This window comes from Perognathus longimembris, chromosome 13, assembly GCF_023159225.1.
Source record: "Perognathus longimembris pacificus isolate PPM17 chromosome 13, ASM2315922v1, whole genome shotgun sequence".
Taxonomy (NCBI): domain Eukaryota; kingdom Metazoa; phylum Chordata; class Mammalia; order Rodentia; family Heteromyidae; genus Perognathus; species Perognathus longimembris.
Genome location: NC_063173.1, coordinates 6,451,421 through 6,463,573, shown reverse-complemented (window position 1 = coordinate 6,463,573; position 12,153 = coordinate 6,451,421). Strand labels below are relative to the sequence as shown.

At 40.2% G+C, this 12,153-nt stretch overlaps 1 protein-coding gene across 12 annotated transcripts in view; it reads left to right on the top strand.

The window, feature by feature from the left end:
* Dlg2 (discs large MAGUK scaffold protein 2) overlaps positions 1-12,153 on the top strand; it is a 1,704,707-nt gene that overhangs the window by 1,566,673 nt on the left and 125,881 nt on the right. For all 12 annotated transcript variants that reach the window (XM_048360010.1, XM_048360014.1, XM_048360019.1 and 9 more), the window contains one exon: positions 4,503-4,617. In XM_048360010.1, coding sequence (XP_048215967.1) covers positions 4,503-4,617 — 115 coding nt within the window. The remainder of the gene's footprint in view (positions 1-4,502; positions 4,618-12,153) is intronic.

The following is a 12,153-nucleotide window of genomic DNA, read 5'->3' as shown; positions in this document are numbered from 1 at the left end:
CTCTGGGAACTTAGGACATGATAGCAGAGGGGACTAGTATGCATAGTCAGTACAGTGAAGAGCAAGATGTCACGAGGATAGTAGCTTTACATGCTAAAGATGTGTGTGGTGTCTAAATATGCACTGGGAGGGAATAGAAACAAAATGACTCCACGGAGATTCACAGGTGAATCCTAGCTCTATGTCCAATAGGCTTGGTGACCTAGTAGCACTGTGGCTTTGTTGAAGTTTGCCTCCCAGAGTCTGTATTTCCTCATATCTAAAAGGATATACACACTGCGATACTTGTTTAAGAGAAGTATTTCAAGTGCGGGACATAGAGCCTAGATAACTGCAGGTATCCATGAACACAAATTCCTCTTTAAATTATGTGCATTTGGGGGCTGGGGATATGGCCTAGTGGCAAGAGTGCCTGCCTCATATACATGAGGCCCTGGGTTCGATTCCCCAGCACCACATATACAGAAAATGGCCAGAAGTGGTGCTGTGGCTCAAGTGGCAGAGTGCTAGCCTTGAGCAAAATAAGCCAGGGACAGTGCTCAGGCCCTGAGTCCAAGCCCCAGGACTGGCAAAAAAAAAAAAATTATGTGCATTTGAGTATTTAAATTTTTCACCTGACTATTTGCCTGAGGTTTGGAATCATGAAAGAGCACTAGGATATTGACTGAAAAAATGTTTCTAAGGGGAGAACATAGGAGTAAAAGGAAAGGAATGGGGATGGATGTTAGAATTGGTTTCATAGGTCTTAATTTGTTAAATATGTGGTTTTCAGTACTTTCAAAATGTAAAGAACATCTGTATTTCACAGTTTATGGAGCTAATTGCCTATTCATTTCTAGAACATTTCTAATGATAAACTTATCTCTGTGATTGAGAGACAAGCAACTTCTTCAATCTTGATTTTGCTTTGATGAAATGTGTAGCGCAGTTCTAATTTTCAGAAAGTAGCAGGGTGTTAAGTACCTGTAAACACAGATTTATAATGAAGATGATCATCAAAAAATGGGGAAGTCAAAACTAGAATGGATTCCAGACAAGCCAAATACAACAGAATGTAAACACAGTGGAATATGTTTCTGACCACGCATTCCAAAAGTACAACAGGAAATAGTTTAAGTATCCAATGAGCCATTATAGTAAGGAAAACACAACTCAGCCTTAAGGTAAATGTCCTGTTGTAATACTTTAATAAGAATTGTCTATTAAGAGCCTAATCAAGGGCTAATTGCATGACTTTGAACAATTGTTTCCAGTGTTCCACATGGCCTAGATGAGGAGAGGAAAGCAATGGCACAGAGATCAGTAGAAATAGTCTCAAAATCTGAGTGCTTATTCTTAGCAAAGGCAGTATTAACAGAGATGTATGCTCTTTCCTCCATCACAAATCGTCACACTAAAAAAAAATGGGCAAGTTTTGTACCTGTAGCCATTTTGTAACTGAATTACCAAATTATCATGCTCACTGGTGATTCACTTTCAGAATGTTTATGAGCACCTATTGTCAGACTCCGTTAGGAATAGGGAACTCCAGAAAAGGGAAGATAGAACAGGATGGCCCAGGAGAGAGCCTTGGCAGCTACACAGATAACTTCGAGTTTGGATGAGAAATCAATGTATGTTGCAGGTATGCTAACAGCACAGGCGTGGCACTGAATTGGATGCTTAGGGGTGGATTTGGAGTTGGAGGCTGGAATTTCATCATGGAAACTGAAATCATCGAAGGCACCAAAGTTACAAGGGACAGTTCCTCATCTCCAGAGAGAGACATGTTGGTACACAGGGGTTAGCAGGAGGCACTACTGAGCAGAAATCAGAGGACATTAGTAGTTCCTGTGTGTCCGTGGCTACCTCATTTTCTTCCCTGAGAAATGCCAAGTGGGGCTATATGGTTTTTATGCAGTGTTAAGCAACTCTTTCGATTGTGGTGGTATACTAACCCCCCATCAACATGAATATCTATCTACACAGATGTTTATGAAGCAGAAATCCAGACATACAAAACACCTAGTGATACAGGAATTATTAAAAAACACTAGTCTAAGTATAGAGCACAATGAAGAAAGGCTATTAAGATAAATGATATTTATATAGTTGGAAGAAGGTAGGAGATGATCCCATTTAAAAGGGAGTAAAACCACTTAGCACAATGTAAGATATAGTATCATGTATGAGAACATGGTTGTGTTCACATACTGTGTACGTATAGCCACACATCTGTAAACTGAAGACACAACCGTCCCTTAAAGCTAAGCTATGGGGTAGGACCACAGTGTGGAAGAAGGCAGAACAGATCAGAGCAATTACTCATCTTTATTCTTTTTTATGTAGCTAAAATTTTTACAGCATTCGTGGATTTTGTTTTGTACTTCAGAATAAAAATGAGATAATGCCCACTAAGCACTAGCCATAGTGCCTGTTATATAGCAAGCAGTGAATGTTAACTGACCTGGGTAACTAGCTAGATAATAGGACTTGCTAAAGATGACTGAAATCTGCATGCAGTATTACATCAATGGTGTGTGTGTGTGTGTGTGTGTGTGTGTGTGTGTGTGTGTTCTCTCACTAGCATAATGGAATGCAATAAAGTTAAGGTCAGTATCTTTTTGTTTAAATATGTGTTCTGCTTATTTCATTGCTTAAGACTTATTCAAAGTTACACTTTAATAGGAAGCCTTTTAAATCTAAATAATGCTTCACTTTACTTAAGTACTTGAGATTACTAGGCAGCTATTATGTCCTTATAGTTAAGATACTATCCTTTTAAAAAGACAAACAACTCCAAAAGCAATTCTTGCAAAACCATTTGGTGTAAACCAACTGAACATCTCATGGTGGGGAGAGGAAAAGGGGGGAGGGGGAGGGGGGAATGAGGGAGGAGGTAACAAACAGTACAAGAAATGTACCCAAGGCCTAACGTATGAAACTGTAACCTGCCTGTATATCACTTTGACAATAAATAAGAAAAAAATATATACTATCCTTTGAATATAACATTTGAAGCTTATTGTATTTCTGATGCTTATGGTTCAAAATGAATACCAAACCCTTTAAGAAAGCTTACTGTACAATAATCAATAAATATGCTATAGATTGAAATTAAGTCATTTTGAGGGACTTTCATGATAAAGAATTTGATATACCCTCTAAGTAGATCATCAATTTACTTATCCTTGTTTTCATGAAAAGTTGTTAATAAGCTGAATTGAAAAATGAAGTGGTTTTGAAATAGAATTGCAATTAAAATATTCATGATCTGTTTTCTTATAATTAATAGCCCTTTATGATTTGAGTAAATACTTTTTATATTTATTTGTGGGTCATTTAAGTCCCTCACTTACTGGATTTTCCTAAAGCAAAACACTTCTCTGCTAAATTAATGATAGAAAAATATCTAGGTTGTGATAAAAAATAATCAAAACTTAAAAGGATTTCATTTTCCATGATAACTGAGTTAGTACCTTTAAACCAATTACTACGTTGTTTATTCTTATTAGCTCTACATGCAAAAAGTATTGTGCTAATGACTAATGTAATAAAATACCTATATTTTGTTTCCTTGATTTTTAAGGAATAATATATTAAAGTTGGAACTTTTCTAAAACATATTTCACATGACAGTAATTTTGGCTTTTCTTTAGCTTCAGCCTCCTAAAATTTAAGTATATTGTTCATCTTAGAATTGATAGTATGTAGACAAAGTTATGTTGTAAACTGAGGTATTAACCCCAGCGATCCACTTCTAGCAGCTTTCAGGCCAGGGCAGGGGTGACCTAGTTAAACTGTGTTTCTTACAAAATTTGTCACCAAACAGCAGATTCTCTGGTTTATCATGCTGAGGGTAATAACTGGAGACTCTTTTCGGCCCCCATGAAATTAGGAATTCCGTGGACTTTTCCTCCCTCTCCTTAATATAATTTTGAGATAATTATAGCTTCACGTGCAGCTGTAAAAGAACAATGCAAGCAACTTATGTGTCCTTTATTCAACTTCCCCATTCCCCCCCCCCCCAAAATTACAGCACAGTATTCTAATCAGGATATTGACCCTGACACGCATCTGTCGATCTTAATTCAGGTTTTCTCTTGTGTTGGGGTGTGTGTGTGTGTGTGTGTGTGTGTGTGTGTGTGTGTGTGTGTGTGTCACATGCAGGTATCTATATCAATGACTACAGGCAAATCAGAGATGGCCCCATCCACAGGAGGGTACTGCCTGACTTTTTCCTAACACCCCTTCCTTCCCCTTCCATGTTGCTCTCTCTGAGCTCCAGGAGATCTGAAGACCCCATGTTTTCTACGTAGCTTATGGGGAGGAACCTATTTGTCCTTTCTGTCTGGTGAAAGTCTGTGGATTGAAAACAACGTGTCCTGTGCACCCGGCTGAAGTTGAGCCATCCGCCCTGGTGTTTGGTAAAGAGGCCAACCAGAGGGGCAGCTGGCTGTCTTGACCGCCTAATTCTCCCAAGGTATTGGACTCACCTCCTCATCTTTGTTTTTAATTCCCAGATTACGCTCGGTTTGAGGCTAAAATCCATGACCTGCGAGAGCAGATGATGAACCACAGCATGAGTTCCGGCTCCGGCTCCCTGCGAACCAACCAGAAGCGCTCGCTCTACGTCAGGTAGACAAGGGAATCTGGCTTGGGGAAAAGGCTCTTCCTTATGGAACAGGCCTCCGTGAGTCTATGCTCAAAGACCTGCTGCTGAACCGTGTCCGAAGAACTTGAAAGAATAGTATTAAGCTAGATTATTTAAAAATCTCCTGCTTTTATTAAGTTTTGTTTCCTTGTTGGTTTGAAACAGGGTTTCACTCTGTAGCCCAGTAAGCTGGCCTTGAACTTTCTCTTCTCCTGCCTGGGCCACTTGGGTTTGGGGAATACAGGAGCACATCTTTCTTTAACAGAATGCAGGGTAACGTTCTTAGCATAGTTTGCAGTAGAGCTGATGAGAAGAAATAATCTCCACTTGTGATACACCTTGGAACACATGGGCCAAATCCCTGGACATTTCCTAACTTTCTTGATGTTGACTAGGCTAATTTGGACCTAATGATGTGAAATCGGCATTATTCTTCTCAAGAACCAGGGTGAATTCCCCCCCCCCTAAGTTTGGGTAGAAAGACTTCCTTCTGTGAAATCTCATTGTCAGTCATTTCTCTGATCATAAAAGTTCATTATTCCCTAGCCTGTAAATTAATGATTCTCCTTAATTTGCTAGAAAGAAAAAAATGATTGACCTGAAAATGTGGTAAAGAAAAAAAAAAGGAGCCCCCGTTGTTTGTTCCTTATAGTTGTCTCTTGAGTGCACATGCCCCTTTCCCTAGCGCCAGTGTCCTACATTGCTTCTAACCTTCATCAGTGGAGACATAGCGTTGGTACTACCAGGGAGAAAGTGGTGCCCGACAAGTGGTTAAATGCATGTACATACTGTTTGGAGGGACCCTTTGGATTTTCCACTTCCTGTTGTGGCCCAGAATTCCATCTACATCTTACTTGAGGGCTCATCCTTCCCTCCTAACCCCTCAATTCCTGTTTCCTCTAGAAAGTCATATTGTAGATACTCACGATGTGCTCCAGTTAAAATTGTCCTTGGCTCCACTTGAGCCATAACATGATTGTTCCTGTGTATCAGATAGGAACAGCCAGGCCAAGAAGAGGGAAGGGCTCTGGAAGGTGGCAACTCTCACTGACTGGTGCCTCTGACAAACAGAGGATTCCTTCTTGAGAGAATCCCAGTATCTTAAAAACCCTGAAAAAGAAAACAGACCACCAAGCTTACAGATTTGCCCATCTGCATTGCAGTGTTTCCCGGATGTACTTCCTTGTCATCTATGAAAGGTCCTCTACCGGGACTCACTGTAGAGCATTTCTTATAGTAACATGCCAAATCTGATGGCTCTTGCTGTTCTCTTTACTTGTATTGCATTGATGGAATTCATGACACACAAAAAAAATATTTTTGAATCCTGAAATGTTTTACTTGTGGGTAGCAAATAGTGCTAAGCCCATTGGGTTAATAGAATAGAGATAAATATGTGAGTTCAATTGCAATGGTTTTATTGACTAAAACTAGGAGGAAACATTATTCAGTGGTATAGCTTATTAACAATATGATGTATTAAAATATTGTTAATTAAGTACTAGAAGAACTTCAATGGAAATATAATGATAATAGCTTTTAATTAAGTTGCAGAAGATCAGGAAAATTAAATGCAAGACTAAAATAGTATGTAGAATATGCACACTTATTTGAAAATGGTATTAATTTGAATCAAATAGTTATGCCCAAAATAGCAAATAAAATTTAGCATGAAAAGAAGTGGAAGAGACCGTATTGAAAGGAGGAGAGTTTTTAAAGAAGACTCAAATATGCTTAACATTACATTCAAAGTCCTTCAATACACAAAAGCCACTTGGTTTTCAAATGTTCCGTTACTAATACGCAGCCCCTAGAGGGCTGACCTCAGCATCTAAATGACTCTTGGAGACACACAATGGGAAAGAATACAGGTTTTATGTTTGTAAGCTCTGAAAGGAAGAACTTTACAGTGCTCCTAGCCTTCTCAGGAAGTGTGAAAACACAGAACAAGGAAAGATGCAAGAACATGAAATGACTCAGAAAGCCTGAACGGTTTGCCTTACCAGGAAGAATTCCGAATTCCGTTATTTCCACCTCTGTTTCATTTCATTTTTTAATACAACTTTAGCTCTGGGAATTTTGTGGAGTGTCTCACTTTACCTGCCAACTGGCATGTGATTATTTTAGAAAGTCAACCTCATGCTCACTCCAATGAGTCGCAGAGTCTGTCGTGCTATATAAATGGAAGACAAGGAGCATGTCCCTTTCCTCTCAAAATGGTATCTAGGAGTATTGTCACCTTCATTGCTTTTTAGCAGTCTGTAACTCAAGGGCTCAAGGGACATTTGGCCATCACCAAGTCCACTCTGTAATTGACAGAAGAGGAAACTGAGGCTGCAGAAGAGAGCATAGTTGCTCACACAGCTGTGTGTTTCAGAGTGAGATTTCCAACCCACAAACCCACGCTTCTGCATAAACCATTCCACCTCTGGTGTCCAACTGTCGCCGATTCCCCGCTAGCTGCTGTCAGTGCCACGTGGGAACTCGGGTTAAGAGAGAGAGTAACGGAGAAGGCAGACTCAGACAGAAATCTCTGGAGGGTTTTGCTAAACAGGATGTAGTGTGCCACAGGACATATGGGCTTTCTTGAGTTATTAGTCATATTTTTACACAAAGTCAAAACCTAAGTTGGAAGCAGCCTTTTTCTTCTATAACAGTTTATCTGAGTTCGTACAATATTTGACTGCAACTGCAAAACTACTTTTCCTTTCCCTCTGGGGCGTCTCTCTCAATTCCTCCCCATTTCCTTTGCTCTCTATCCTGTATGCATCTTTCTTCTTTCTTACTCTCTCACTCTCTCCACCTCTTACACTATCCCTCCCTTGTTCTCTCCTTCTCTCTTCCTTAATCCCTCTTTTTCTTTCTCTTTCTTTCCCTCCCTCTATCCCTACTCCAGACACAGAGAGAGACTGCCTCTCTGTGTGTCTGTCTGTCTGTCTCTGTCTCCCTCTTCCTCTCCTTATTTCCCTCCCAGCCCTGCCTCTGGCCCATGTTGGAGAAGGTATATACCTTCTGGAGATGATGCAGAAGCTGGCTTCCTACCCCTGCTAGAAATGATCCTGCCGGGTGGTAGCATTTGTTTGCATAAATTCTTGAGGGGAAGAGAAGGTAATCAGCACTGCTTCAAGCAGTGTTTTGAACTGAAGGCCACCCGCTCTATTCCCGAGCTGTCATTGTTTTCCTTCTGTTAATCTTTTGCGTGAGATGTTTAAAACACTGTTGTAGTGCTGTAAAGGTGAAATGGATTGTCACTTTATGTCGATGTTCTATGAGAATAACTTGGATATGTTTCGTGTGATGAGCTGTCTGTATTTTGTATTTGCTATGCCTTGAAACTTAGAGTTGTATCATTTTTGAAATGGCTGGGGAAAGGGTGTTGCTCTATCACGGAGCTACTTTCCCAATCTGTATGTCGCCCTGGATTCTATCCCCACCCCCTTAAAAAGAAGTAAATAAAGCATTAACATGTGGATACGTGCCTTTTAAAATGTTTCATACGGGGCTGGGGATATGGCCTAGTGGCAAGAGTGCCTGCCTCATATACATGAGGCTCTGGGTTCAATTCCCCAGTACCACATATATAGAAAATGGCCAGAAGTGGCGCTGTGGCTCAAGTGGCAGAGGGCTAGACTTGAGCAAAAAGAAGATAGGGACAGTGCTCAGGCCCTGAGTTCAAGCCCCAGGACTGGCAAAAAAAAAAAAAAAATGTTTCACATGTACATGATTAGTTTGTCAAGTGAGCCTGCGTTGAGTCGCCCGGGCTGCTCCTCCAGACCCTCGGCGGGAGCCGGGTAAAGCCAGGGCTGCCTGCTCCTCCTCTATGCTGTGTTCTCACCATTGAATTTCCATTCTCTAAGCTGTGTCCTCCCCCCTGAATCTGGCCATTGTCAGCGAGGCTCAGCTTCTACTGGGGATCTTCCTTTTTAAATACTATTTTTAAAATTATTACTAAGCAGTTGTATATAAAGAGATTGCAATTCCGTAAGTCAGGTTATGAGTACAGTGTGTCTTAATCAGCGTCACTTCTTCCATCATTCTCCACCATTTCCCCTTCCAGTCTTAATCTTTTGTCCCCCTTTCATGCATTTTTATCATTATTATAAAGGTGATATACTGAGGGGCTACAGTTACATAAATCAAGTGAAAAGTGCATTTCTTTTTGAACGTCATTCCTTCCCCCTCTCTCCAAGATTTTCCCTCCTATCCCCACCCACAAGCTGTATAATTCATTTTCACCATAGTGTCTAGTATTACTGCTGTATTTGTTCACCCTTTGTCCCTTCATTTCTGTGTCCCTGCTTACCCTCACAAAGACAGATAAATAAACAAATGAGACAAAAGGAAAAGACAACAGTAACAAGAGAAAAAAAAACCTCTTGTTTCTATTTCCTGGAGTTCAGTTCGATAAATACTATTTTATATGATCAGATGCATATAGGTGTTGCATATTTGTGTTCCTCTCCTAAGAGTATCTGTCCTCCTTTGTGGATGCCTAGAAAGCTGTATGTTTCCTTATCTCCTCTGCTAAGGTCAAAGGAAATGGGGACTGGGATTACTCAGAAGTTCAGATGGCTAGACTCCAAGCTTGTCTTTTGATAAAGGAGAAGAAACACATCCAGGCCAGTGGCAGAACACAGAGAACCAAAAGTGTGAGTCTACCAATGGGAGTAGAGTCACTTGGCTTGTGTGGAAGAAAAACATGGCTTGTACTCATTTGTTACTACACGAGAGTGATTTGGAGAATTCAAAGAAGTAACTTCTCTGTTTCAAGTTTGGGTAAAAGACTCAGAGCTATTATCTCTGTTTGCTTCATGAAGCATCTTTTGGGTGTATGTTCAGTGCCTGAGCCTATAACAGACACTGAGAACTCAGCAGAAACTATCACATCTGTCCAGAAAAAACTCAAACACAGTGAGGACCAAATCTACAGCTTAATATTCAAACACCTCATTTAGCTCTAGAAAATTCTGGAGTTTTTACTGCTTCCTACTGTAGGAGTATCTGAATTCATTCTTGAAGGTCTTACAGGAGTTAACCCAAAAGTTCTCTTGGCCCAAAGTATGTAATGCATTCTTTATCATGACCTGGTATGTTCTAGCAAACATAAGGTGAGAGAAAAAAAAATCATCAAATAATGCTAACATCTTCTATATAGAGTTCACTCTATTTCCCATTCCCTATGACTCTTTTAAAATGATGTCACCACTGTTAATATAAGGCAAACCCTCACTAATAGAAAACAATTTATAGCTTAAAGACAGAGAAAGGATCCCAAACTAGTGACATAATACATAATCAGAAGAGAGCATCTTACAGTTCTGCATTTAATATCTCAGGGATCCTTAGACCCTTGGTTTGGAGCTAATTTGCAAAGTAGTTATTCTTGTCCTAGCTGAAGAAGTGGAAGTGGAGAAAGTATTTGTCATGTGCTTTTCTTGAGTCAATTATTAAGCTGGTATTTTACATTTATTATCCTAAATAATTCTCCCAGCAACCCTACAAGTCAGGGATACTGCCTTCAAACTACAGATAAAGAAGCAACTCAGAGAAGTTACGTGATCCTCCTCAGATCACAGAGCTGGATTAGACATGGCAGAGCCATTCTGGCCCTGTTTGCAAGGCATTGTATAGAGTGGTGTTTCAGAGCACAGATTCTGCCAGATGAGAAACAGAGACATTTTTGAATCATAGTCAGGTCACTTCACAGTTCTGTGTCCTTGAAAAAATTAAAGCCGTCTCTCTCGCCTTTACTTCTCCGTCTTTGAAAATGGAATTATAACAGGCTGCCATAAAGTGGTTGTGAGGATTTAATGAACTACTGTACTTAAATGCCTGGTACGGGGGGAAGAGTTGATAGGTGTGGGGTGATGGTCATCATTTACTGGAAAGGACACTTTTTCCCTGCAGGACCGAGCCACTGTAGAATTGGTTGTGAACAGGTAGGTTTTCTTGCCCTAAGCAAGGAAAGGACAAGCTTCCTGGTAACTTTGGGGTTTTCGTATTTCTACACATTTTTGTGCCAGTCCTGTGGCTTGACCTCGGAGCCTCGATACGGCCCCTGAGCTCTTTTTGCTCAAGGCTAGCATTCTACCTCTTGAACCGCAGCTCCACTTCTAGCTAGAAGTGGCTGAGATTAGGATCTCATGGACTTTCCCACACAGGCTGGCTTTGAACAACCATCCACAGATCTCAGCCTCTTGAGTAGCTAGGGTCACAGGCCTGAGCCACCAGTGGCCTCATGATTCTCCATACTATTTCCATGAATTAAGTTATTAGTGCATTGGTTCCTTTAGTAAATAAATATGATGCATGTGCTTACCTACATTGAGTCAGCCCGCTGTAGATGTTAAGGATACAGAAGTGAATACGAACACTATTCATGGTCTAGATCTATAAGCAATTCAAATAGTATTCAGATCATTATTAGAAGGATTTTTTTCCTGATAGCCCATGTGTATGTGAATCACAATTATTATCCTTTTTAATCTTTACAATTAGGCAACCTACAATGAAAACAGTGACCAGTTATTAAAGTCACATGGTAAAGCTCCTTGAGGTATAGATACCAACACTGGACCTATAAGTTTCAATTAATGATTTAATTGATAAAGTGCCTAGTGCATCATGGCATCTCACCTCAACAGTCTTTCTAGTCTAGAAAACGTAAGGCTAGAGGTCCCACTAAGGGCAAACTTGAGAAAACACATCTCACCGAGAACACTTCATCCTGATAGGCTTTTCTTTGGGTTATTCCCACATGCTTGATTAAGGAACTAAAAGCCACATGATCTCATACATGAAAGACACTGCCATCTGGGGTTTATTTGAACAGTAGTAAATCATTCCACTCTGCTTTCTACCCCCACTGACTTGTGGGTAGCTAACCTCACTAGATTCCGAGGAACGGAGTGTAAGACAGCCTTATTCCAGGCCTCATCCAATGGCAGCGCTGCCTCCAACTTCACTTGGCTGTGGATTTCATGAGGACATGTAAAACAAGGTCATGAAAGCTGTGGACATCGTGAAAAGGCAGATTTTATCTCCTTCCTTCCAGCCTTATACTTAATGCGTTCTCAGCTGTTGTCCTCAGAGAACACGAAAGACTGTGTGCATTCCTGTGCCTAGCGCTTGGCGTGGGGTTAGCTGACAATCATTGATTCATTCAAGCAAGCTTATTTCACAACATCATCATTTAGTCATTCAAAATTTTGTTGAATAAAATATGATGCAGCATAATAGGAAATACTACCAAATTCAGAATTACCTTTCTTAAAATCTTGGTGGTAGAGTGCTTGCCTAATATGTCTAAGACCTATGGGTTTTTTCTTTCTTTTCCTTGTTTTTATTTTTTATTTAATTTTTCTTGTTTTTATAAAAGTAATGTAGAAATGGGTTACAGTTACATAAGTCAGGTAATGAGTACATTGCTTTTGGGACAATGTTACTCCTTCCCTCACTCTCTCCCAATTTTCCCTTCCCATTCCCACGCACAAGTTGAATAGTTGATTCTCAACACAGTG